Source organism: Loxodonta africana, chromosome 27 (assembly GCF_030014295.1).
Source record: "Loxodonta africana isolate mLoxAfr1 chromosome 27, mLoxAfr1.hap2, whole genome shotgun sequence".
Taxonomy (NCBI): Eukaryota; Metazoa; Chordata; class Mammalia; order Proboscidea; family Elephantidae; genus Loxodonta; species Loxodonta africana.
In genome coordinates, this window is record NC_087368.1 from 36,131,549 (window position 1) to 36,159,397 (window position 27,849).

Below are 27,849 nucleotides of genomic sequence, written 5' to 3' on the forward strand. Positions count from 1 at the left end.
GCTTAGTTTGTCACCAGAAGGCTGACCGTTCGAATCCACCCTCTGCTCTTTGGAAACTCTATGGGGCAGTTCTACTCTCTCCATCAGGGTTGCTATGAGTTCGAGTCAGCTCAGTGGCAACAGGTTTGGTATGGGGTTTTATGTAAACTTGGATTTTGTTTCCTAAAATTAGAATGGATCACTTTTCACCCTCACACACCCAAAACGCAAAGAAAGTTACAGTGTCCTTCAGAATCACCCGCAGTGTGCCGTATCCTCCTCCTGAGCCTGCTTGTCTTCAGAGGGTTCTTTCTTTCAACAGTGCTGAAGCACTGCCCTGTGCCTGGCACGGAGCTGGGCCTCGGACTGACAAGCATAACTAAGATTCTTCATAGAGGGTCTTACAGGAGCCGAGAGGGATAGAGAGCCCCTCCCCCCATTAAAATACCGTAAGAGCTGAGACAGAGGCATATGTATCACGTTAGGGGAGCTGAGAGCAGAAAGGGGCAGAGCAAGCGGTGCAAAAGGGGTGAGGTGAGACCTGTTCCCGAGGACTAGGACACATGGGATTTTGCCAGTTGGCGAAGAGGGTGAGGGCGTTCCAGGAAGGAGGAATTGCATTGGAGAAGGGAGGTTGCAGTTGTCTTTAGGTGCCAGAGAGTCGTTTCTAACTGCTATGGATTGAATTATGTTCCCTAAATATGGGTGTCCACTTGGCTGGGCCATGATTCCCACCCGGTATGGTGTGATTGTCCATCATTTTGTTACGTGATTCTCCAGTGTGTTGTAAATCCTACCTCTATGATGTTAATGAGGCAGGATTAGAGGCAGTTATGTTAAAGAGGCAGAACTCAATCTACAAGATTAGGTTTTGTCTTAAGTCAATCTCTTTTGAGATATAGAAGAGAGAAGCAAGCAGAGATACAGGGAGACCACATGACATCAAGAAAGTAGTGCCAGGAGAAGAGCACATCCTTTGGACCCTGGGTCCCTGTGCTGAGAAGCTCCTCGTCCAGAGGAAGATTGAAGACAAGGACCTTCCTCCAGAGCTGACACAGAGAGACAGAGAAAGACTTCCTCTAGAGCCGGCATCCTGAATTTGGACTTCTAGCCTCCTAAATCTATGAGTCGGAACCAACTTGATGGCACCCTACAACAATGACAAACTGTGAGAGGATAAATTTCTGTTTGTTAAAGACATCCACTTGTGGTATTTCTGTTATGGCACCACTAGATAACCAAGACTGTGACTCATAGTGACCCCATGTACAACAGAGTGAACCACTGCCCAATCCTGCGCCATCCTCACAATCATGGTTATGCTTGAGCCCACTGTTGCAGCCACTGTATCAATCCATTTTATTGAGGGTCTTCCTCTCTTTTGCTGACCCTCTACTTTACCAAGCATGATGTCCTTCTCCAGGGACTCTTCCCTCTTGACAACATGTCTACAGTACAGTGAAACAAAGTCTAGCCATCCTCACTTTTAATGAGCATTCTGGTTGTACTTCTTCCAAGACAGACTTTATTCTTCTAGCCAAACCTGTTGCAGTCCAGTCGATTCCAACAGTCCATGGCATATTCAATATTCTGGGCCAACACTGTGATTCAAAGGCGTCAATCCCTCAGTCTTTCCTATTCATCGTCTAGCTTTCACATGCATGTGAGACGATTGAAAACACCATGGCTTGGGTCAGGCACACAAAAAGAAGGCATTAAAAAAAAAAACAAACACAACCCAAACCTGTTGCCCTCCAGTCGATTCCGACTCATAGCGACCCTATCAACACGTTTAGGGGACAGCTAGAAGCTGGGTGTGAATGCAGTGTAGTGTTTATTGAGGGCTTGCTTACCAGTTGTCAGCTAAGCCTTTTCCAGGTAATTTTACCGCTGAAGGAGCAGCGGATGGGCAGGGCTGGAATATAAACTCGAGCCTTCTCCTGGCTCTGTTTGGTCCTTGTTGGCGTGGGTGTGAAACAGAGAGGGAAAGAGGCGCACACAGAGGGACGGCCAGCAGGGCCGGCAGGGCGCGTAGCAGCAGAGGGGATTGGGGTGGCCTCCGGGGTCCCCCGTGCGCAGGGCGGCTTCTGGCCGGAGCGGTGCGCGGGGGCTCGGTGCGCGGGCGGCTCGGTGCGCGCGGGCTCGGTGCGCGCGGGCTCGCGGCCCACAAGGGGCTCGGTGCGCGTGGGCGGCTCGGTGCGCCGGGGGCTCGGTGCGCGCGGGCTCGGTGCGCGCGGGCGGCTCGGTGCGCGGGGGGCTCGGTGCGCACGGGCTCGGCGCGCGGGGGACTCGGCGCGCGGGGGCTCGGTGCTCGCGGGCTCGGTGCGTGGGGGCTCGCGGCCCACAAGGGGCTTGGTGCGCGGGGGCTCGGGGCGCGCGGGCTCGGTGCGCGGGGGGCTCGGTGCGCGGGGGGCTCGGTGCGCGCGGGCTCGGTGCGCGGGGGCTCGCGGCCCGCAGGGGGCGCTGCCGCCCCGTCCCACCCGCCGCCCGGGCCGCCCACCCCGCGGGCGCGCCGCTCCGCCGTCCAGAGGCGCCGGGACCCGCGCTCGCTCCAAGCGCGCCGACTCCGCGGCCGGACGGAGGACGCCCGCGCCGCCCCGCACGCAGCCCGCTCGCTCCGAGCGCACGGCCCCGGCCCGGGGCTTCCCGCCGTCGGCGGACTCGGGGGCCCCGCCGCCCGCGCGCTCGGCGCCCCGCTCGGCCGGCTGGGGATGGGCGGCCCGGCGGCGCGGAGGGGCGCCGGGGGGCTCCGCGCGCTGCTCCTGGCGCTGGTGGCCGCGGCGACCCCCGCGGGCGCCTACAACCTGGACCCGCAGCGGCCCGTGCGCTTCCAGGGCCCTGACGGCTCCTTCTTCGGCTACGCGGTGCTGGAGCATTTCCACGACAACACGCGCTGGTGAGTGCCCTCCCGGCCCGGCCTGGCGCCGGTCCCCGACCCCGGCCCGACCCCCGGCCCGGCCGCCGCCCTCCGGCCTCTCCACGCCGCCGTCCCGAGGGGCCGTTTAAATGTCTTCGCGGCGCGGCCGGGGAGGCGGGAGAGCCCGGGCACGGCCCCGCGCGCGACCTCGTCGGGCCCCGGGGAGCCGGGCTGGCGCTTGTCTGGGGTCGAAGCCCGCGGGGAGCGGGGAGAGGAGCTGGAGTTCCGCTCGTCCTCGCAGACAGACCCGGTGGAGCTCCCTCGGCCGGCCGCTAAGTGGCTCGGCTGCTGAGAGAGGCCGCCTGGCCCCGCGAGCCCCCTGACCCCGCAGGGCCCGGAGGAGACGAGGCTCTCGGGGTGCCGGCCCCCCATTCTCAAAATTCTAGGCGACACCCCGCTCGCCTCGCCCGGAGTTGGAAGCCTCTCCGGCGCTGCTGCGCCCTGGAAGCGTAGTGACCTGGTGACCTGAAGATAGAGGTCAATGGGGTGTGTGTGGGGTGAGTGGGGTTCCTTGAGGACTTGTGTTGGGGAGCCGGGGAGGCACTCTATGGAAGCGGAGCCGAGGGCCTGGGTGAAGTTAGTGTTTGGGGGTCACCTGACCTGGAGACAGGCACCAGCGGCCTTCGGAGGGGGACCTGGGGTCACCCGACCAGAGACCGGTACCAGCGGCCTTCGGAGAGGGGTCTGGCTCTGCACTCCCCACATCAGTTCAAATAGCGCAGCTTTCTGCTGAGGACGAGGTCAAGGAGTTTAGCTGCTGCCTGAGCTCCCCTCCAGGGGGCAGGTCTGAAGAAAGGGTGGGTGCTCTTCCCACCAAGCCCCAGCAACTGGGGCGGGGAGGGGGGAGGAGGTGCGGGTGCAGAGCTTGAATGCCTAAGAGGGAGAAACACTAAAGGAGGCTGGTGACCTCTGACCCCTCCCTTAGGAGGAAAGGGAATGAAACAGCTCCCAAGGGCCACTTCTTCATCGAAGAGAGTGGGGCTGTGGATCGTTCTCCCATAAAGTCATGCCCTCAGTGGGGACCCAGGTGACATCTAGCCCAAGGCTGGTTTTATTGTGGGACCACCAGTGTGAGCATCCTTGGGGGTGGCAGGCATTCCTGTGGGTCCCGGGAGAGTGAGATCCATGCTGCCTGTGCTGGTAGCCTGTAGTCCTGCCTGAAAGCCACTGTCCTGATCTGGACGGAGATTGATGGAAAAGGGTAGTTTGTGGAGCCTAGCACTCAAGTATTCCTGGAAAAGTGGGGACTCTGTGACCTGCCGGCCCCCTGACAATCATGCCGTTTAGGAGAGCAGGCTCCAAGAGAACCAGCTTTGAAAAGTCCTCATGCGGGTTCCACGACCCTCCCTACCATTCGCCCAGGTTGCTGAGTTTAAGGCCAGACTCTTTTTCACTTTTTCTGTTAGATTTGGGCCCCGTGGAGGGTTTGGACTTGGCAGAGAGCTCAGCCTGGGCCGAAGCAGTTGCAGAACATTCCAGAATCCCACTCGGAGATCCCAGACTCTGTGACCAAGCCCCAAGCACGAGGGAAGAGCTGCCAACAATAGAAGCTGCCCTGGGCAGGGGCTGCTGAAGGAAGGGCAAACCCTGAGCGAGCAGGAGCTTATGTGGGTCTGGGGCTGCAGCTGGTGGTCCCAGAGTTCTTTAACTGCTGCCAGGGCCCTGTCCCTTGGGTTGGGTGGGCCACAGGTCAAAGCTGCCAGCTGGGGAACAACTGAGTAGAGTCAAGAGCGAATCTGACGTGGAGAAGGTGTTCAGCCTGCTGATTGAAAAAGAGAAAGAGAAAAAGCCGTGTTATTTGAATATAGATTTGGCAAGTGCAGGAAAAGACGACCTGGCTTAAACTGAGCGCCCAGGGAAGGTGGTAGGGAGGGCTGTGGAGCAGATCAGTGGTGTCTGAGCAGGGCCAGTGAGGGTGGGTGGGACAGGTACTTCAGGTGTCCATGGCACCTGGCTGGCCGGGCTCCTGGTGCTCCCAGCTGCTCTGTGTATTGGAGTGCTCTTCCCTGTACTTTTTCAGTTACCAACTAAATTCAACTAAAATCTTTTAAAAACAAATCTTTTTCTTTTCTTCCCCCACACTGCCTTAATTTTGTCTTGTTGTTACTAGCTGCCATCTAGTTGACCCCTTACTCCTGGGGACCCTTGACTCATGGTGACCCCCTGTGCAATGGAGCAGAATGCTGCACAGGGGCCAACTGACCAGGAGCCAAGGTACCTCAGGCGTACAGTAAGCGAGGTACACATGGGTTTTTTTTACTTTCTAATCTGTGGTGCACAGTTTCACGTCTTTGACATGGTGGAAAACAGGTGAAATTGTGCATCACAGATCAGTAAATAAGCGTCAGCCCATGCGTACGTTGCATATTGGGTAATCTGTCCCTGGCTGCCCAGTCCTGCACCATCCCCGTGACTGTTTGGGGATTGGACTGTTGTGATCCATAAGGTTTTTATTGGCTGACTTTTGGGGGGTGGATTGCCAGGCCTTGCTTCTTAGTCTGTCTTAGTCTGGAAGCTCCTCTAAAATCCGTTCAGCATCATAGCAACACACAGGCCTCCACAAACAGGTAGGTGTGCATGAGGTGCATCGGCCGGGAATCGAACCCGGGTCTCCTGCATGGGGGGCAAGAATCCTACCACTGGCCCACCAGTGCCCTCTCATTTTGTTTTAGTTTTTGCTTATCAACTTGCTTCTTTTTTCAAGTATTTTCCTCACCATCCTTTTTCCATCTTCTCCTGATACTCTTCGTCTTTTCCTTAGAACTTCAACGTTCTTCCCTGCTGATTATGCTGTTCAGACCTGGAAACTTGTGGCCTTGGAAGGAAGAACCTTCCACCGTCTCCCATCTCCTCTTGTTGCTTGTCTCTGCTTGTGGCTGATTTACCACCAGGCTGATGGAGCTTAAGGCCCAGGCCCCTACCAAGGCTCTGTACCTAATTTTGTACTCAAAAATTACTTTTCTTAAAGGTAGCCTCCCTAGATGGCTGAGATTCAGGCCCCGTGAAACCTGGATTACCCCAGGTCTCTAACTTTCAGTGCTGGGGATGGTTGACTGACTTAGCGACTGACTGTCGGTCTCCTCCTCCCAGGCAGTCTCTGGCCCCCACTTGAGGGGCTTGTAGGTTGTTTCCAATTATTCACGATTATAAACAACAGCTGGAGTAAACATCCTTGTAACTGAACCCTTGAGGACATCCTTAATTATTTCCTTCAAATAAATTCCTAGGCTTGGAATTGCTGGATCAGAGAGGGTGGGGGTTTTAAGGCATTTCTGTGCATCACCAAAGAGCTGGGGAAGCTGAAGCGCGTACTTTAGAGACGTCCATTAATTTATTCAGGTGCTGGAGCTTTGCGGTCATTTACCAAAGGGCTTCTCTAGTGCAATGGGACACCACAGATACCTCCATGAGGGTGACTTAAAAAAGCCACAAATAGTCAAAATGGGTGAAGGAGGCCAGTGACACACAGGAGAGGAAAAAGGGGTAGGTCGAAACTTTGAAAGGAAAAAAGGACAAACGTCAGTTAAGCCTCGTGTCCTCTGCCTTTCTTCTTGAGGAGAAACTATGCTTTGGCATCTTAATTCAGTATTTTGTGGCTGAATTGCTTCATGCTTATTAATCACCCTTTTGCAGCTGAAGGAAACCCTGGTGGCCTATTGGTTAAGTGCTATGGCTGCTAACCAAAGGGTCCAAAGGGTCGGCAGTTCGAATCCGCCAGGTGCTCCTTGGAAACTCTATGGGGCAGTTCTACTCTGTCCTATAGGGTCGCTATGAGTCAGAATACATTCTGGGTTATGCAGATGAAAGGGTGTGTTGTGGGTGGGGTTAGGGGGTGAGAAGAATGTGCTGGAAGGCCAGGGTGGAGTCTGCAGGTGGCAGAGCTAAGGGTGCACACCACAAAAGCACGTGCGTGTTTTCGGGGTGGGGGTGGGAGGAAGAACACCTCCTCTCTGTTCCCATAAACAGCCGTTTCTGTTGATTCTCTTATGAAACCAAAACTGCCACCAGATCTCCATGTAAGCACTGGGACCTGATCTTGCTTCACCAAACCCTACTGCCTGTGAGTCCAGCTTCTGCAGCTGTATCGCACTGAGTAGTGGGGAGCCCTGGACCAGCCTCTTTTAAAGAACTGGGCTGAGTGGTCCCTCTGCTACCTTGCCCTGGGTGGTGGGAGTCGCCCCCTTGGCTGGGTAGAGCAGAATATCCTGGGTAGTGTTACAGATGACATTTGTACCAATTGGATGCCAACAAGCAAGTGACTCAGTTTCCTCTTTTCTGGTGACCCAGAGGGTGTCTGCTGTAGCTTCCCCTCCTAACTCCCTTGCCGCTGGGTCTTCTGGCACCCTTTGAACAGCAGCCGTGGGTGCCAGGAACACGTACAAAGCTGATTCCTGTCCCCTTCCCTTAGACACAGACCGCTTCCTCAGCTGCAGGCCGACAACTGTAACACCCTGTGATGTAAGTAAGTGCAGCCAGCGGGCGCCTAGGCCCCCCAGAGCCAGTTTCTTTCACACCCGCCCTCCCACCTCCCTCTCTGCCCAGACGCCCTGGAGTCTAAAGTGGCTGGGTGCACTGGCTTCCTTTCTGGCGACTGTTTCCTGCCCCATCTCTGGGGATGCATTAAGACGGCTGTGCTCAGGCCCAGCGCAAGTGCTCGGAAATGGAAGAGCCACCCGGCGTTTTGCTTTGTTAAGGTTGTCAGTGAGGAATAAGAGGCACTTCGGAGCCAAGGAGAACGTAACATCCTCAGTTTGCATTAAGGTTGGGAATTAAAAGAACAAGCTAGATGGTTTGGCTGCGCTGCTCAGTACAGTCGCTATTAGCCAGACAAATTGCTATTTATGTTACAATCAATTAAAGCTAAATAAAATAATTTAGTCCCTCGTTCCAGAAACCAACTCTACAAACAGGGATTGGCCTGGAGTATAAGAAAGACAATGATGCTGGTGAGGAGTGAACTTGGTGGCTCAGGTGGACATGTGAGACTATGCTGGTGACTTCTAGCTGGTGGCGAGATGAGAAGGCAGAGGGGGACAGGAGCTGGTTGAATGGACACGGGGAATACAGGGTGGAAGGAGGAATTTGCTGTCTCGTTAAGGGGAGAGCAGCTGGGATTGCGTGGCAGAGTCTGTATGGCTTTTTGTATGAGAGACTGACTGGATTGTAAACTTTCACCAAAAGCACAATAAATAAATTAAAAAAAAAATTCAGTTCCTTACACTAGCCGTGTTTCAAGTGCTTGGTAGCCACACGTGGCTAGTGACTACCATGTTGGACAGCGCAGGTGGAGAATATTTCTGTCATCACGGGGAGATACTATTGGACAGAGAAATGATTTAAATCTTTTTTAAAATTTTTATTGTGTTTTAAGTGAGAGTTTACAAATCAAGTCAGTCTCTCATAAAAATTTACATACACCTAAATCTCCTAATTGTTCTCCCCCTAATGAGACAGGACGCTTCTTCCCACCACTCTCTTTTCGTGTCCATTCGGCCAGCCCTCTCATCTCCCCTCCAGACAGGAGCTGCCCACATAGTCTCATGTGTCTACTTGATCCAAGAAGCTCACTCCTCACCAGTATCATTTTCTATCCCATAGTCCAGTCCAATCCCTGTCTGAAGAGTTGGCTTTGGGAGTGGTTCCTGTCTTGGGCTAAGAGAAGGTCTGGGGACCATGACCATGGGGGTCCTTCTAGTCTCAGACCATTAAGTCTGGTCTTTTTATGAGATTTTGGGGTCTGCATCCCACTGCTCTCCTGCTCCCTCAGGGGTTCTCTGTTGTGTTCCCTGTCAGGGCAGGCATCGGTTGTAGCCGGGCACCATCTAGTTCTTCTGGTCTCAGGATGCTGTAGTCGCTGGTTCATGTGGCCGTTTCTGTCTCTTGGGCTCGTAATCACCTTGTATCCTTGGTGTTCTTCATTCTCCTTTGCTCCAGGTGGGTTGAGACCAATTGATGCATCTTCGATGGCCACTTGCTAGTGTTTAATACCCCATGATTTAAGTCTTAAAGGGCTATTAAAAAACTAAAAAACCAAACCCGCTGCCGTCAGTTGAGTTGATTCCAACTCATAGCGACCTTATAGGACAGAGTAGAACTGCCCCATAGGGTTTCCAAGGAGTGGCTGGTGGATTTGAACTGCTGACCTTTTGGTTAGCAGCCTGAGCTCTTAACCACTGTACCACCAGGCCTTCTAAAGGGCTATAGAAAAAAATCAAAAAGAAATGTAAGAAAAGGAAAAATCAACCCTTAGTATATCTGAGTATTAAAACTGAAATGGGAGTGCTTGAATTTAACTGAAAATTAACCGTGGACAGACAAATAGGGTGAGCTCTTTCTCATTTCACTCAATGTGGGTGTGCCAGCTCATGCAAAGGGCTGGGGGCTCAAGAATGAAAAATCATCTCACAGGCTGTTGACTGAGAAGACAATGGCATTCTAGTCTTGAGCCCTGAGCAAGGTGTAAGGTATACTCTGGGTTTCTATGTGAGAGAGACTGGTCCTCAGGCAGGCGCAGATTGTTCAGAGGGGCAGAAGCAAAACCCTACAGAGGTAGAAGCTTCTAGAAGGAGGACCCTAGAAACACAGGAGTGTTCCTGGATGCAGCATTTTGCTGCCCCAGCTCCACTAATCTTTGTGAGGGCACCCAGAAGTGTCTGTGGTGGCCCCCCCCTTCTCAGGGTGGGGGCCTTTGTCTAGTTCTTCTGTCCCATGGCAGGCTTTGGGAGAAGGTATCACTCCACTCCCCAGTCTGGATTCTCTGGAAATGGCATTGTCAGAACTTGTTCCTGCCTCTCCCTCCCCCTGCTTTCTCCAGCTCTCAGCGTGGATGACACATATATGAGGCCTGAGTTCAGAGGGGACCAGAAAGCATCTTCTCGGGCTTCAGGGCTGTTCCCCTGAAGACCCTGAGAAGCTGGTGAGGATGCTGTTTCCGGAGCTTGTGCTCAACGCTGACGGGGGCAGAGAGGGCTCTCTCACCCAGTGGGAGCCTCCCAAGGCAGAAGACAGACTCTTCTCACCCCGTCATTAACAGTCCTGAGTGTGAGAGTGTGAAGGACCAGGCCCCAGCCAGCTCTGACTCCCCAGGGACACGTTGCTCTTCAGGAAACCGTCTCCTTCTGATAACTTCTGTTGTGATTTGTCTGGGAACAGCGTTGTTTTCACGCTTATCAAAAGCAGCCAGGGTGTGCTCTAAAATCATTTACTTTCAAAGGAGTAGCATTTAACTTTTAAAGAAAATAAAAATATTAAATTCAAGCAGCTAGTGTTTGTTGGGTATCTACACAGTATAAGATGCTTTCACAGGCATATAACATTCTTTAGCTGAATCTCTGCAACAAGCTGGTGGGTGGTTTTCAGTTTGCCAGTCGGGGAATTCCGGGCCTGGGCCAGGGCCTCACCCTGGCCTGGGGGTTTGTGTCGCTTTGAGTCCTTTGGGAAGCAGACGCTAAGGCAGAGTTAGGAATGCAGGAGAATCCTTGGAGGGTAACGCCCGGACACCGCCACACTGCTGTCAGTTGGTCGTACTGTGGTGGCTTGCGTGTTGCTGTGATGCTGGAAACGCCAGCAGGGTCGCCCGTGGTGGACAGGTCTCAGCAGAGCTTCCAAACAAGGACGGACTAGGAAGAAAGGTCAGATGAGCTACTTCCAAAAAATAGCCAATGGAAGCCCTGTGGATCACAACAGAATCTTGTCTGATGTGGTGCTGCAAAGTGAGCCCCTCAGTATACACAGTGGCTGCAGTGACGTACTTGAGCAATGATCATGAAGATGGCACAGGACCAGGCAAAGTTTCTTGTACCTGGGGTTGCCTAGGACAGATAAGGGGGAGGAAGCAGCATTGGGCCGGAGAGACTCAGACCACATGCAGATCTGATCAAGGTCTCGGCCAGCTCAACAGGAAGTGTTGGGGGGGAAGCGGCCAGCCTCCCCGCCATGTCGAGTTGTTGGCTGAGGTGGCCTTGGAGAGTGAGGTCTCAGCTCAAACAGTGCAACAGGTCCTGAAGGTGCTGCAGCTGGAGGCTGTCGGCTGACAGCGCCCCTCACAGGTGGACTGGAGCTGACCCACACCTCATGGAACCCGTCAGGTGTGAGTCATTGTGCTAGGAAGCATGAGGTGTGTTCTTCGGCTGTACTCATGGCTGGGATCACCATGCCTTTGCTCACGCCCACTGTCCTCGGCGCATGGAGCTTAGGATTTAGCTGTGGGGCTGTTGGAACAGACCCAGAAGCAGGATCCAGACCATACTTGCTGCCAGCTGACTCCAAGGTGTCTCCTTTGTTGTCAGGGAAGTCACAGGTGAGGGATGAAGGAGGAAGGCAGCTTCACCTGAAGCCGCTGAGTGGTTGGCGGATGAGCTCTGACTGGAGGGGCCAGCATGACCTGAGCTCCCCGTACCCTGTGAACCATAAATCCTTTAAGCCAGTGGGTTTGACACAAAACCAATGCAGAGTAAAACGTTTTATCGTAACCTCCCTGGTTGCAGAGGAAGCCTAAGGAAGTGAATATGAGTCCAAGGTTGGGAAAAATCTAGCCTTTGAAACCACAGGCTTACTTGGTCCCCAATTTTTTTTTTTGTGGGGAGCAGGGAGAGCAAAAAGGACTTCTGTTGTGACTTTCACTGGGGCACAAACAGTTAACGCGCTCAGCCGCTAACCAGAAGGCCAGAGGTTTGAGTCCACCTAGAGGTGCCTTGGGAGGAAGGCCTGGTCATCTACTTCTGAAAAGTCAGCCACTGAAAACCCTTTTCTGCAAAGTTCTCCTCTGACACGCATGGGGTCCCCATGCGTCAGAATTGGCCATAGCAAGTAGAAAAAAAAAGTTGTCAGTTTCAGTCAGCAACAGCAGCAGCGATGGCAACAGCCACAGTAGCGGTAGAGTTACCGAGTACTCGGTGTATGTCAGGTACCGTTCCGGAGACTTTGTTCGTGTAACTCCGTGTTCCCCAACAATTCTTTGGGGTTGCAGGTAACTGTCATTGTTAAGCCCGTTTACCTAGGTGGAAACCGAGGCCCGTAAGAGTTATTTGCCTAAGTGGTAAGTGAATGGTAGGACCAGGCTCCACCCGCAGGCAGCTTGGCTCGGGCCTGTGCCTTTGCCCACCAAGCCCTGCTCCCTCTCAAGAAATCCAGTTGAGGTGGGTGGCTCCACGGCACCCCAGCATCTGTCTCGCGTGGGTCTGTCCTGCCCTGCTTTGCTGGGAGAGGTTTTGGAATGACCATAACGGCAGCTTCCCTGCGGCATCCTTTGTGGATGCCTGTTCGTGACCCACTTGATACCTTTGGGGGATGCTGGGGTTCTCCTTTACAGAGCTGCTTGATCGCTGTGTGACCAGTGGACCCAGTGACTCTGCCAGGGACATTTGAAGGGCCTGCTCTCGCACCAAGTCTAGCTGCTGTGAAGACGTAAGTGTCCTAGGAAAGAGGGGCGTTCCAGAATATTCCGTATGTCCGTTCTAACCACCCTGGGCTGCTTTTGCTGACATTTCCCCGTTTACTCCGTTGTGTCTCCTGGCATCTATCGCTTACTTAGGAAGCTGTGTGGGCAGACGGGATGTGCCGTGGTGGTCAGCATTTAGGATTTGTTCCTAGATTCATCACTTTTTAAGAAACTGTTGTCAATGGGATGGAGAGGGATGCTGGTGAGGAGTGAGCTTCTTGGATCCGGTGGACACTTGAGACTGTGTTGGCATCTCCTGTCTGGAGGGGAGATGAGGGTAGAGGGGGTTAGAAGCTGGCGAAATGAACACGAAAAGAGAGGGCAGAGGGAGGGAGCGGGCTTTCTCATTAGGGGGAGAGCAATTGGGAGTATGTAGCAAGGTGTACATAAGTTTTTGTGTGAGAGACTGACATAATTTGTAAACTTCCAGTTAAAGCACAATAAAAATTAAAAAAAACCGTTGTCAGACTGTCTGCACCGTGGCTGCCAAGATGTGAGAGAGGGTGGTAGGTGTCCCCAGATATCTGAACATAAAAAAGCCCAGGAGACTAATTTCCTCCAGCTTGGTTTACCCCTCGGTGTGTTTAAGCCCAGTGGCCTCTCCTGCCCTTTCCCAAACGGCTTACGATAAAAAGCTGCAATACCCGCAAAACCAGCTTGGCACTGTGTTGTTGCTAGGTGCTGTTGAGTCTGTTCGGAATCATAGCGACCCTATAGGATAGGGTAGAACTGCCCCATCGGGTTTCCAAAGAGGAGCTGGTGGATTCGAACTGCTGACCTTTTGGTTAGCAGCTGAGCTCTTAACCATTGTGCTACCATGGCTCATGGTGTTGTGTAGGAGACACCAAAAGGCAAGACCGTTGAGGGCAGTGGGGGGTCTTGGCACCTCTTCTGTACCAGGATGGGTCCTAGAGAGTAGATATCCCAGCCTCAGGGGCATGGGGTCCTTCCTGGCTTTGCCTCTGTGGTGGCCCCTGACACCCCAGCAACAACCAGGTCTGCTTTCTGTGCTGTAAACGGGGGGCCGCCGAGAGGCTGAAGTGCTTGGTGGCCAAAGCGTGGCTCCACCATCAGTCTTGCCCCCACTTAGGAGCTGTGTGATCTTGGCAAGTTACTCTAGGTATGTGAGCCTTGGTTCTTCTATAAACGGCAACAGGACTCTTTGCCTCATCAGGCTGTCAGGCGTGTTAGAGGAGATGCCGCCTGCAAAGCCTCGAACACCGTGAGTAGCACGTAGTAAGCCCTTGATGAGTATTAGTGGTTTTTTCTGTTATTACTTTGATCCGACTTCTGATGCCGATGATTTTTTCGCCTTGTCTTTAGACACTAAAGGAGTTTGCTTTCATTACATTTGTCGATTCACTCGTTGATCAACACTTGGAGTATATGCAGTGAATACGGGGAGCCCTGGTGGTGCGATGGCTAACTGAAAAGTCTGTGGTTTGAACCTGCTAGCATCTCCACATTAGAAAAGACCTGGCAATCTGCTCCCATAAAGATTACAAACTAGGAAACCCTATGGGGCAGTTCTACCCTGTCATGTGGGGCCGCTATGAGTCAGAATTGACTCGACAGCACGCAATGACAACACTGAGTACAGAGGTGAATGAAATATTCGTTTCCGTAAGATACACTCTTAATGATGTGTGGTCTCTAGAATTTTGCTTTACCTAAGTCTGAATTTCTGTGGATTCACTTACACCTTGCCAGCTCCTGAAATAGCTCTGAGATGGCTCATTTCATGGGAGACAATGGGATTATAAATTCTGGATCACATCCCTCTTCCCTCTCTCTGCTCTGATGTAGCCAGACAGCAGGCGGGAGGCTACCCCTGTTGTGGGAGCTCTGGCTGCCATCCCAGACTCCAGATAAGCCTGAGAGGTGGGTCTGTGGTTGCAAGAGGTGGTGTGGTTGTGAGAATTTAACAAACAGGCAAAAACGTAAAATATTCTGTGGAGGTCATGGTCCCCAGACCTTCTGGTAGCCCAAGACAGAAACTATTCCCAAAGCCAACTCTTCAGACAGGGATTGGACTGGATTATGGGATAGAAAATGATACTGGTGAGGAGTGAGCTTCTTGGATCAAGTAGACACAAGAGACTATGTGGGCAGCTCCTGTCTGGAGGGGAGATGAGAGGGCAGAGGGGGTCAGAAGCTGGCTGAATGGACATGGAAATATAGGGTGGAGAGAAGGAGGGTGCTGTCTCATTAGGGGGAGAGAACTAGGAGTACATAGCAAGGTGTATATAAATTTTTGTATGAGAGACTGACTTGATTTGTAAACTTTCACTTAAAGCACAATAAAAATTAAAAAAAAAAAAAGTAAAATATTGACCTGTTTGTTTTGGAGAAGACAACCCTAAGAAGCCAGCAGTTAGACTTGAAGGCTTTTGCTCAGATCTCCCAGAGGACAGCTTGTCACAGAGCTGGAGAGGGGCTGGCACACCCTGGACGTAACCGTTCCCCCTTCAGGGCTGTTTCCTCACCCACCCTGCCTTTCTCACGTGAGGGTCCTCAGTAAGTGTGGGTCCTGGTTGTTGGTGAGATTCATTTGCGGGAAAGAAAGTAGACCAGGTATCTTGTTCTTCTCTTGGCTTTTCATGTTGACTTGATGCTCTCTCTGGGGCACTGGTGGTGCAACTGTTAGGAGCTCAGGCTGCTAACCAAAATGGTCGGCAGTTCGGATCCACCAGCCGCTCCTTGGAAGCTCTGTGGGGCTGGTCTGCTCTATCCTATAGGGTCCCTATGAGTCCGAATCGACGTGACAGCAACGGATTTGCATTTTTTTTTTTGATGCTGTCACGTGGGGAAGTAACACAGGAGTCCCTCTGCCATACCTCCTTCTCTAGCCGCCTCCCTTCAGTGCGCCTGCCAAGGCCCGAGCCCCTAGGCACGGCATCGGCTTCTGAGGACCCCTCACTCCCTAACAGAGTGGTGGGCGCTCCCTGTGCCTCTGCCATTTCCCAGTTGGGCATGAACTCCACCTGTTTCCTTCTGACTCACCGTTTCCTGGTATGGATCGCACCCCTTTTCCTGCCTCTATTTACTCCAGCCTAGGGTGCTGTGGGTGGTGCCATGGGTCGTGCCATGGGTGGTGATGGTGGAGGTAAAAATAATGATCATGATTGCCAGCTTTTTGTGAGTACTTCCCACCAACCAGAGCACTGTGCTCACAGCCACCCTGATGCAATGGGACCACTACTGTTGAGGCACAGAGAAGCCACGACACTTGTCCCAGGTTACCCAGCAAGTATACTGCAGAAATTTGAACCCTAGTCGGCTGGCTTTGGAGCTCCTCGAAGAGCTTGGCTGCTAACCAAAAAGGTGAGCAGTTTGAATCCACCAGCTGCTCCTTGGGAAGCCTGTGGGGCAGTTCTTCGCTGTCCCACAGGGTCACTATGAGTCGGAATGGACTTGACGGCCAGGGGTTTGGTTTTTTGACCCTCTGTGGCATATGCTATCATGGCTGCACTGAGATGGCTCCGGCTGCCCTCCCCTGACCCCATGGAGCCCTGTGCAAGACATCAGGCTTCCAAAGAGGAAAGCAAATACCCTAATGTGCCCTCGGGGAGCTTTTCTGCCAGCTCCTGGTCTTGGCAGATAGGAGATCTTAGCGCCCTTTCTTGCAAGTCGGGCCCCCAAAGCATTTTGCCGTCTGCCGTTTCCTCTTGTGAAGGGGATGGATGGTGCATTTGTTATTATCTTTGTTTTCAAGATAAGGAAATGGAGGGTTAGAGACCCCAGGGGACTTGCTCAAGGCCATACAGGTGGAGAGAGGCTGGCCCACTCTCGTGTGACCATCCCTCAGGGCGCTGTCTTCCAACCATCCTGCCTTTCTCACATTAGGGCCCTCAGTACAAGTCTGTGGTGCTGCTGGGTGGTAAGAAAGAAGAGAGAGCGGGTAGCTAGAGGAGCCATGGCAACAGTTCTCAGCTGCAGAGTTGGATATTTGATTGGACTCAGGAGCAGTGAGTGGGTAAGGGAGGTACCACGGCCTGGTTCCCTTCGCTGGTGGCATGCCGCAACGCGGTGGTGTATCCGCTGTCTGTTACCCCAATGTCGATGTATAACAACCCGAAAAACCCACTGCTGTCGACTCGTTCCAACTCATAGCAACCCTATAGGATAGAGGAGACCTGCCTCATAGGGTTTCCAAGACTGTAAATCTTTATGGAAGCAAACTGCCACATCTTTCTCCTGTGGAGCAGCTGGTGGGTTCAAACTGCCAATCTCTGTTAGCAGCCAAGTGCTTTAACCACTGCATCACCAGTGCTCCTGGCATGCATAACAAACCACCCTAAAACTTAGTGGTCTAAAAAACCCCCAAAACCGAGAGAGTGGGCTGTCTCATTGGGGCGAGAGTAATCGGGGGTATGTAGCAAGGTGTATCTAAGTTTTTGTGTGAGAGACTGACTTGATTTGTAAACTTTCACTTAAAGCACAATAAAAATTATTAAAAAAAAAAAACCCAAAACCAAACCCACTGGTGTTGAGTCAATTCCAACTCATACCAGCCCTATGAGGCAGAGTAGAACTGCCCATAGGGTTTTCAAGGAGTGACTGGTGGATTCGAACTGCCAGCCTTTTGGTTAGCAGCCATACCTCTTAACCACTGTGACATCAGGGCTCCTTCAGTGGTCTAAACATCTACCATTTATTAGGTCATGATTCTGTGGTTGGCACTTTGGGCTGGGTTCAGCTGGATGGTTCTTCCGGTCCCAGCTGGACTCACTCATCTGTAGGTGGCTGCGTGGTCTCCTGAAGGATAGGCATGAAAGTGAAACCTTGCTCCTTGTGCCATGTTCAGTTGGCCAATGCAAGTTACAGGGCTGGAGGAAGAGAGGAGAAAATGTACTCCAATTACTAATATTGTATTATTGATAGAAGAAGCTGCAATCTGCATTGAAAAGGGCATGGTTACAGGGAGGGTGGATAATTGTGGCCACATTTGCCATCTATTACTGGCGGTGAAAGCATCCTGGCCATCCCTGGATTTCTGTTATCTCAACTGAAGGTCTGAGTACATTCCTGCCCCACACACCAGGAAAGGGACTAAGGTTCTAAGGATCTGTGAGCACCTGCCAAGAGATAGAGCAGGGAGACAGACGTTGGGTGCCAAGGGCTTTGGCCCACTGCCCAACATTCTAACATTTCCGGAATACCCGCTTTGTACCAGGCACCGTGGTAGGTGCTTTATAAACATTACTTTGTTTAAACCTTACAAGAACCCCTATGAGGTATATTTTTATTTCTATTTTACAGAGGAGGAAAACTGAGGTTCCGAGTGGTTAAGAAACTTGTCTGTGGTCACACAGCTTGTCAGCCATAGAGGCAGGATTTGAACCCACTGTCACTGCCCGTGATCCTCACATTCCACCCCCACCGCCCCCCGCCCAAGTATCTCACCCTCAAAACTTAGAATCTATGTGGGACTATTAGTTTAAAAACCCTAGGAAGCAGAATGGTGAATATACTGTGGACTGCCAGAAGAACGAACAAATCGGTCTTGAAAGAAGTACAGCCAGAATGCTGTATAGAAGCGAAGATGGCGAGACTTCATCTCACCTACTTTGGACATGTTATCAGGAGGGACCAGTCCCTGGAGAAGGACATCATGCTGGTAAAGTAGAGGGTCAGCAAAAAAGAGGAAGACCCTCAACAAGGTGGATCGACACAGTGGCTGCAACAGTGGGCTCGAGCATAACAAGAATTGTGAGGATGGGGCAGGACCGGCAGTGCTTTGTTCTGTTGTGCACAGGGTCACTATGAATCAGAACCAACTCCATGGCTCCTAACAACAATAGCAGCAACAGGAAGCAATAATATCCTTTTCTTAAACACTTGGAGCCTCAGTTTTCCCAAACGTAAAATGAGCTTGTGAGGACTTTCAGGCCCCAGCTGGACGCACTGGCCTCCTGGGAGCGAAGTCCTCTGTGCTGCCGGAGGTGGCTGTCCCTCAGCTTGGGCTGAAGCCCTTTCCTGCCCAGTAAGGAATGTGGAGTGGTTCCTGGCGTCACCACAGTAGACACAGTGAAATCAATTCAAGTAACCAAAACGTGGGTCCCTGGGGAAGCTTTGGCTTTGCCATCAAATGCATGAAAGCAAATCTAATGGGTTCAAGGTTTTTAATCTCCAGTTGGTGTCCTGGACCTGGCTGTAATTTTGCCCTGTGGAATCCGTGCTGTGGCGTTTGTGGGGAGGGATGGAGGCTCTGAGACGTGGTCAGTTCCAAGCCTTCCCCAGGCAGGCAGCTGTGGTTCAACCCTTCCTGCCCCTGCTCTTCAGGGAATTTACCTGCTGTTTGCTCTCCGAACATGAGAGGTGGGTTCAGAGCAGGGTGGTGGCCAGAACCGAGCCTTTGCAGCCAGCTGGATGACACAGAGGTCAACTGAGGAAATGGCTTTATTGGAAAAATGCTGCTACAAGCAGCTCACCATGGGACATTTAAGTGTAGTATCTTTACACTGTGACAGTAGGAGTTGAACGGGGCAGGAAACAGCCCGCCCTTGGACTGGGGTGCCCTGGGTTCAAATCCCAGCTCCGCTTCTTACCTGCAGTTTGACACTCAGCATGTAACCCATCTCTAGGTAAGAGGCACACGAGAAACTGCCTGGCAGGATTGCCCTGAGAAAGAACATACTGGCGCTGGCAGATGAACAGATGGGCCCACATTTCCAAATAGGCGAGTGAGCTGCTTACTGAGAGAGGCAAACCCCTGGTTAACAACACACCAGCAATGTAGACTTGTGGAAAAGAAGACCCCAACCGAACCTTTTGCCGTCGAGTCGATTCCTACTCATAGCGACCCTCTAGGACAGAGAAGGACTGCCCCATAGGGCTTCCAAGGAGCAGCTGGGTGGATTCGAACTTCTGACCTTTTTTGGTTAGAAGCTGAGCTCTTAACCACTGTGCCACCAGGGCTCCAGAAAAGCAGGAAGGTGATAGAGAGTCCTTCTGGGCCATTTGAGCCTGATGGGCCTCTTCCAAGCCCCAGTCTGACCTGGTGGAGCTTCCAATTCAGAGCCTCAGGTAGGCTTTTTAGGCCAGGGCACAGTGTGTCTGGCACCAGGTGGGCTCTCGTTACCTGTTGGTTCCCTTTTCCTCCTCTCTTTAAGATGTGTAGCGCTGGCTGACGTGGGGACAGCAGAATAGTGAAATGAGAACTCCACTCGACTGCCAGAGTTCATGCTGCAGCCTGGGATCTTAACACATTTTGTGGACTTGGGAAAGCCTGGGGACCTTCTCTGGCTACCTGTTTTCCCGTCTGTAAACTAGGGGAAATATCGGTACCCCCCATAGAGCTTTTGTGAAGATTATGTGAGATTCTGCACACCAGGAGCCTAGCCCAGCCCCTGGCACAGTATACATGCTAGCTACCTGCTGTGTTTTCAATGCGAATTTGATTTTGGTGGGAATTTTGCCCTTCTCAGTCTTGATGCAAGGCTGGGGGAAGCAGTGCCTGGGATTTAAGCTCTCCAGCATCCATTCTTACTTGGATAGCCTGCAGGTTCCCATCTGTGAATCCGGAGCAGCGGCCCTGTCTGATATCTCCAGGGTTCTGATGCCAATTTGGGGGGCTCAGTAGAGGAACACCTTGTTACTTTTGGCCGTTTCCCTTCCCTTGTACATGATAAGGAATCCAGAATTCTGAATTAATGAGAGGACTCCACAATGACCTTGCAGTTTGAGTCCATCTTTATTTATTTATTTATTTTAAGTCAGAATGGTGTGGGAGAGCCTTGCTTCTCAAGGGTGATCTGGTCATACTGGTCCTGAATGAACAGGGTTGTTCACGGTCCTTGTCAGTGGTTATAGAGCAGGTCTCAGTCTTTACCACCTGGGGAGCTTGCTAAAATGCATATATTCTGATTTAGCAGGTTGGGGATGGGGCCCGAGAACCTGCATTTGATCATGCTCCCAGGTGTCCCCGATGCTGTTGGTCCAAGGCCCAGATGTGGAGTAGCCAGCAAAGGTGAAGCCCAGCCTGGTGATTTATTGCTGGGAGCCTGTTACTGGGGACGCTCGGGCCCTTTTATACGGTAACTGTCCAGAGGGGAGAAACATTTTGTCACAGTCTTGTTAATAGTGCCAGGGAAGACTTCGGGGGATGTTTGAAGTGGCTGGGATGTCTCTTTATAACTCAGTTAATGAGAAGAAAAGCAGATGGCATCTTTTCAGTGGCTTGTCCTGAACTTGGGGCCATTGTAAGCGCTCTATCTCTTGGGATTGGTCTGGCCAGCAGCCAGTTGAATTAACTTCAGAAAGACACGTTCATCAGCTGGCCTGCAGCGGCAGCCTTGCTGGACAGCAGCCTAGGTAAAGAGCAGCGCCGGGCTGCGGAGGAAGCCATGGTGTTCTCTAAACACAGAGATACAACCTGCTCTGCACTGTCCCCCCAGGAGCGTTGTGCACACGTGCACACACACACCCCTTATCTACCGCCCAGTTCCCATGGCACAGGATGTGGGGAAAACCTCCTCTGACTGATGTTGTCGGAGTTTGAACTAGCCATTGTTTTTAAAACCATTAGGTACCGTAGGCTTGGAAAGAAAATATGATTCAGCAGGTCCCTCTTCCACTTCAGATTTTGATAGGAATTTTGCCCTTCTCAGTCCAGGCTGGAGGAAGCAGTGCCTGGGATTTAAGCTTTCCAGGGTCCATTCTTGCTTGGATAGCCTGCAGATTCCCATCCGTGAATCCGGAGCAGCGGTCCTGTCTGAAATCTCCAGGGTTCTGGTGCCAATTTGGAGCCCTAGTGGTACAGTGGTTAAGAGCTCGGCTGCTATCCAAAAGGTCGGCAGCTTCGAGTCCACCAGCTGCTCCTTTTAAACCCTGTGGGGTAGTTCTGTCCTAGAAGGTCGCTATGAGTCAGAATCAACTCGACAGTAACAAGTTTGGCTTTTTGGTTTTGGTGTTAATTTGGGGGGCTCAGTAAAGGAGCAGCTTGTTGTCGTGACCATTTCCCTTCCCTTGTCCATGATGAATTCTCCCCCTTGTTTGTTTTTTGTGATTCTTATAAAATGAACCACAAGGGGCATTTATTCCTTGTGCCTGGAGCTGATGGGGGTTTTGGGACCCAACCCTGTCCTGCTGGCGTTTTCTCATGGAGGAGAGGTTTTATGCTCCCCCATTCTTGCATCCAGACTTTTGGGAAGCCCGTGGGCAGTTTCAGCAGTTGAAAAAAGTCAAACTGTTAATTCTTCTCACCTGTGAAAACATAACTGGCGTTACAGAGAGCAACCTTGAGTTGCCCTGGTGGTTCTAAAGCTCAGCCCCAGAAGCGAGGGGGAAACTGATCCCGTCACGTGGCTTTCTTCTTCTTGAAGTTTTGTTTTGGGTGTCATCCTGCATTTGAATCAGAGCAGGTGAGGGCCAGCCACACTGCCCCTGGGCGGGTGACGGAGGCAGTGTGGTCTGTAGTGCTTGCTCAGATTTCCAAAGGCCTGTGCGTCCCAGCCCTTTCTGCTTGGAACATAATGCTGGGGAATTCTGCAGCTGCAGCCCACCACGGTGAGACCTGAGGGGCACTGGCTGCCCAATGAGACCCTGGAGGGACAGCTTCCAGGGCATTACCAAGGGGCCATGGGGCAGCTGGGATGCCCTCACTGTTGGGGGGCAGGCCTTTCTCCCTGAGAACTAAACACCGAACCCCCAGGACTGACCCAAGAGGGTCCTCATTAAGGGTAGATCTCCCCTGCTCCCTGTGCCCTCAGAGATCCTTCATGTCTGGGTAGGGAGCTCACGGGCACTGGGAATTAAGATGGGGCCTGCACTGGAGGGCCTTTGTGTGAATCCCAGCAGCGAGTGTCTTGAGCCAGGTTAGCGGTGATTTCCCTCGTGATATCTGCCAGGTTTTGCCGGGGTCCTATTTGTGGGTCTCTGACTCCTGTCGTATGACCCAGAGGGCCTTGTCTGTCCACTGTCTTTTCCCAGCCAGAGTGCTGGTGGGAACCAGTGTGATTCTGACCCCAAGGTGGGGTGACTGGGTGAATGACCAAGTTCCCAAGAGGCAGGTGGCTCTCAGGACAGAGTAAGGAGAGCCAGGGTCAGCTTCCCACACGCCCAGGGAACTGTCTCGGGCTGTTCTAACCCCCGCTGGTTGCCTTTTCCACAATACGCAGTGGACAGTGCCTTCTTTTCCCAGGCACTTGGGGAGGGTATGATGTGCCCAGGACTCTCAGGATGCGAGCTGCATCCGCAACCCAGGCAGCTAGAGACAGGGAGCATCTTGTAATCTCAGTGAGCAGGAGCTTAGGGTTTCCTCCTCTTTGAAAATCAGTGGATTTTGTTTAAAGTCTCCTTGTACGAGTCCTCTTCCAAATAGCTCCCAGCTCAGCACAGACTGTGCCTGATGGGTGGTGGTTAGTGTTCTTTGCTGTAGATCTTCGCTTGACTACTTTCAGGAAACGATGCATAAAGCTGAAGGTCAAAATTGTTTTTGTAACGTTTGGAGGGGAATTTACCGCCATCTTCACCTCCCGCCCACCGTGTCCTGCACCCACACAGACCCAAAGCTCTTCTGTCTTCTTGGCGTGTTCTTGCTGTGTTCCTCCTGTCTGGGCCGCCACCCCCAAGGCAGCTTATCTGTTCAAGATGAAGGGTGCCGAGCTTTGTTCTTACCCTGCTGGTATGCAGAATACCTGCCCCTGCTTTGTGGTGGGATATAGCATACAGTTTATAATTCCACACAGCTGCTAAACCATAAAACAAAAACAAGAACACCCAAACTGGTTACCATTGAGTTGATTCCGACTCATAGCAACCCCATATGTTAGAGAGTGAAACTGCTTCATAGGGTCTTCTTGGCCGTCATCTTTATGAAAGCCCATCCCCAGGCCGTTATTCCGTGGCACTGCTGTGAGTAGGAACTGCCAGTTTTTCGCTTGCTAATTGAGTGCAAACTGTTTGTACCACCTAGGGACCTACTACTTCCGCTGCCACTTGTTTCCTGTTTCCCTCTCAGTGCACTTGGTGTGTTTGTGAGGCGAGGGAAGAGGGGGGAGACAGAGAAGAAATGATACCTTTAAATTTCTCATTTTTTATTCACTTAAAAACTTTTTTTTATTTGCAGAATAACACACATTCAAGAAGTACCCATATCGTAACTATACAATTTAACAAATTGTTACAAATTTGTGTAAATACCACTCAGGTTGAAAAATAGAATATTGTCAGTACCCCCAGGAGCCCTCTCTCCCTAATCAAAGTCTCCCTTCCTCTTCCCCAAAGGTATGAACGTTACATAATGAAATCAGACAGTGAGTATGTTATTAAACCTGTGTGGTTGTAGTTGAGGAGCCCTGGTGGCGCAGTGGTTAAGTGTTCAGCTGCCAACCAAAAGGTTGGCAGTTCAAATCCACCAGCTGCTCCTTGGAAACCCTGCGGGGCAGTTCTACTCTGTCCTATAGGGTTGCCATGAGTCGGAACTGACTTGACGGCAACAGGTCTGGTTTTCGTTTGGCTGCACTTGAATGAGGCTAACTCGTTTTTGTTGCCGTATAGAATTCTGTTGTGACCATACCATGGTTTATTTATAATTCTCACATTGATGGACCTTTGGGTTTCTTCTAGGTTTTGGCTGTCGCGTATTCATCTGTGAACGTTTTTGTACGTCTCCTGGTAGACGTGTGTCTGTGTTTCCATTGGGTATATCCCTAGAAATGGAATATGCTGGCAAGCATACGTTCCGTTTTATTAGCAGACGTTGAGCAGTTTTTGAAGGTGATGCTAACAGTTTGCACTTCCACCAGCAGTGCAGGCAGGCTCCAGTTGTTCCACGTCCTTGCCGGCACTTGGCGTTTTCAACCCTTTTGGTTTTAACCTTCTGGAAGGTGTCAAGTAGGTATCTCATTTGGATTTCCTTAATAACTGATATGATTGAGCACTTTTTCAGATGTTTATTTGCCATTAGATATTTTCTTTTGTGAGGTACCCATTCAAGTCTTTGGTTTGTCTCTCTTTTTCTTATTGATTTGTAGGAGTTTTATTTTTATAGATTCTAGGTGGGAACTCTTTGTCTGCTGTATGTGTTCTCACCGTCCCTTAAGCTTCTAATGTGCCTGGAGACAATCTAACAGGCTCACTGTAGGAGCTTGTCGGCTCCCCCGGCACACATGCACACTCACACGTACACACGCACACACTCTCACACACACTCAAACACACAGATACGTGCACACACACACTGTCTCACGTGTACACACTCACATATACTCGCACACACACATACACAGCGTATCATGCTGGTGGAAACCCCAGTGGCGTAGTGGTTAAGTGCTACGGCTGCTAACCAAGGGTCGGCAGTTTGAATCTGCCAGGTGCCCCTTGGAAGCTGTGGGGCAGTTCTACTCTGTCCTGTAGGGTAGCTCTGAGTTGGAATCGACTCGACGGCACTGGGTTGAGTTTTTTGTATCATGCTGGTATATGGTTTTTCAGCAAGCATTTGGACAGAACCCCGTGGCTGGGTACGGATTTTACCATCTCCCTCCCCTTTCCTGGCTGTGACAGAATGTGCTTCCTTCTGCATCTGTAGGGTCCTTGTGGGCGCACCAAAGGCGGATTCAAAGTACAGCACTTCGGTGAAATCCCCTGGGGCTGTGTTCAAGTGCCGTGTCCACACCAACCCAGATCGGAGATGCACCGAACTGGACATGGCTCGAGGTAGGTGGAACCTTTCCTTTGAGGTCTGTGAGTGGATGTCACTGCCAAGGTGGACAGGGGCTCTGCACCCTCACCTTTTCTCTTTTTCTTCCCAGGGTGTCCTCATCATTCACTTACCCACCTACCCACCCATCCACCTAGCCACCCATTTATCATCCACTCATCATCCACCCATCATTTACCCACCCATCCACCCACCCACCATCAATCCATCAATCCATTCATCCACCCACCTCACCACCCACCCCATCCACCTACCCACCCATCTACCCACCCATCCATCCATCCACCCACCCACCATCAATCCATCCATCCACCCATCATCCATCCACCCATGCATCCATCCATCTACCCACCCACCCACCATCAATCCATCCATCCATCATCCATCCATCCATCCACCCCCTACCCCACTCCCCCACCCCATCCACCTACCCACCCATCCACCTACCCACCCATCCATCCATCCACCCACCCATCCATACATCCACCCATCCATCCATCTAAAAAATATGTACTGAGTACCTATTACTTACTAAACACTAAGATAAAACGGTGAACAAAAGAAACAAGGTTTTTGCTATTTTGGGCCTTGCATTTTAGTGGGCAAGAGAGACATTAAAACAAATAATTGAGGGAGAGAAGACCAGAGGGGAGGTGGGTGGTGGATCTAATCTAGATTGGAGGGTCATGAAAGGAGAAGTGAGCTTTACACACCACTGGGCAAGGAGTCGAGGCAGAGCTCCTAAGCACAGGAAGTGGTGCGCCATTTTGAAGCACAGAGCGAGGACAGTGTAACGGGTGGTGATCAAGTGGAGATGGATACAGATGAGGTTGGGGAGGTAGGCTGGGGCCAGGTTACACAGGGCCTAGCAGGTCAGGGTAAGGCGTTTGGATTTTGCTCTCTGTACAAAGCACACTCACCATTAAAAGCAGTTGCAGGTTTTATATTTTAAGAAGGGAAAGATATAATCTGATGGATGTTGTAAAAAGCTCACTTCTGTCCAGTGGAAAATGTATCATCTTATGAATCAGAAAGAACCACCTGAGTTCAGAGCCCAGCTCTTCCAGTTACTAGTTGGGACTTACTGGAAATGTCCTGTAGGCTCCTAGGCCTTACTTTCCTCACCTGTGAAGTGAGGACTAAAGTACCTACCTTACAAGGATTACCTTGAGAAGATTAAGTGAGATAATAGAGGTAGATACACAGGACCATACTCGTCATGTAGTAGGTATTCAGTAAATAGGAGGTATTTTATCACTTTGAGCCCTCACTTTCTCCGTAGCCCTTTGCCATCAAGATCTTCTAACTTTTTTTTAATGAAGAGTTGTCATGATTTTCTTGAGCAGAAAAGGAGAGGAGCCCTAGAGAGGTGTTCTCTCTGTTGGTTGGTTTGAGAACTGTTTGTTGCTGGTACATGAGAAATTAAGGCGCTTCCTTTGGGACATCAGTCAAGGCAGCGCTTCCTTCACTGAGCAAGCCTTGTCTATGAAAAGTTAGTTGAATGAGACAGTGTGCATAGGGGTGGAACTGAGGTACATTCTGTCGCAAGCTCCCTAACCCCTCGTGGCCCAGTAACGAATGCGAAAAGCAGCCAGCAAACCATCACTCCTTAACCAAGCCTGGGTTTTCTCTTTTCCCTCCAGGGAAGAATCGGGGCACATCCTGTGGAAAGACCTGCCGGGAAGACCGGGATGATGAGTGGATGGGGGTGAGCCTGGCTAGGCAGCCCAAGGCTGATGGCAATGTGCTGGTAAGGCCTCTGGGGAGGGTGCTGTGGGAAGAGGGGGCTCTCTGAGAATGAATGGCTTTGATCCATTAATAAGGTCGCATGGCATGGTGACAAGGGCGTGACATTCAGGCTTACAGTTCTGAGCCTACTGCTTGGACAAATGACTAACGTTCTTATTTTTTCATTAAATGCCAATAACGTTTGGCCCAGGGTGCTGAGATGTGGCTATTAAAAAATGACAGGTTAAATGCACGTGAAAAGTGCTTTGTGAATCTCATTCGTTATGTAAGTGTTTTTTGTGTCTTTTTAAATTGACGTATAATTTGCATAAAATACAGATTTCAAGAGCACAGTTCTGGGTTTCGATAATTGTTTACATCTGTGTAAACATCACCCTGGGTGGCGCGGTGGTTAAAAGTGCTAATCGAAAGGTCAGCAGTTCAAACCTACTAGCCTCTCTGCAGGAGAAAGCCTTGGAAACCCAATGGGGCAGTTCTACTCTATCCTATAGTTGGAATTGATGGCAACAGGTTTGCTTTTGGGTTAACCATCACCCCGTCAAGATATAGAATATTTCCATCATCTCAGAAGTCTTCGTACGTCCTTTTCCTGTCAGCGCCCTCCTCCCCTGAGGCAACCATGTTGTGATTTGTTATTACCACAGATGACTTACACTTTCTAGAACTTCATGTAAATGGAATCTTAAGGCTTCTTTTACTCAAAATAATATTTTTGAGATTAAGCCATGTTGTCTCTCCTATTTATGCGTACATGAGATTTTATGAAGTATATCTTGTTATTTTTAATTAGTCATTTCTTTGACTCCCAGAGGTCATGTGATGTGTTCTGATCCATTAGGCGTTTTGGGGGAGATGCAGAGAGAAAGACGTCTTTGCCCTCGAGGCTCTCCATCTCTTCCTTAGTGCACTGTCCGGTAAGGGTGCCGCCAGCACGTGCAGTTATCTAAATTTCTCCAATTTCAGTAAAAAAAATTCAGCTCCTCAGTCGTACTAGCCACATTCCAAGTGCTCAATGGCCACCGATGGCTGGTGGCTACTGTGTCGGGCAACCAGAGGGAGAATGTTTTTATCACCACAGAAAGTTTTACTGGACTCAACAAA

General features: G+C 51.2%; 1 protein-coding gene and 1 non-coding gene across 4 annotated transcripts in view; one reads left to right on the forward strand and one right to left on the reverse strand.

Moving 5' to 3' along the window:
- Positions 1-2,690: 2,690 nt before the first annotated feature.
- ITGA9 (integrin subunit alpha 9) overlaps positions 2,691-27,849 on the forward strand; it is a 395,095-nt gene continuing 369,936 nt past the window's right edge. For all 3 annotated transcript variants that reach the window (XR_010319610.1, XM_064277483.1, XM_064277482.1), the window contains exons 1-3: positions 2,691-2,875; positions 24,868-24,995; positions 26,643-26,749. Coding sequence is in view for 2 of the 3 variants with exons in the window: in XM_064277483.1 (XP_064133553.1) it covers positions 2,691-2,875; positions 24,868-24,995; positions 26,643-26,749 (420 nt within the window). In the remaining variant the exon portion in view is untranslated. The remainder of the gene's footprint in view (positions 2,876-24,867; positions 24,996-26,642; positions 26,750-27,849) is intronic.
- On the reverse strand, positions 5,480-5,550 carry TRNAG-CCC (transfer RNA glycine (anticodon CCC)). The gene has a single exon. It is a non-coding gene; the product is annotated as a tRNA-Gly (tRNA).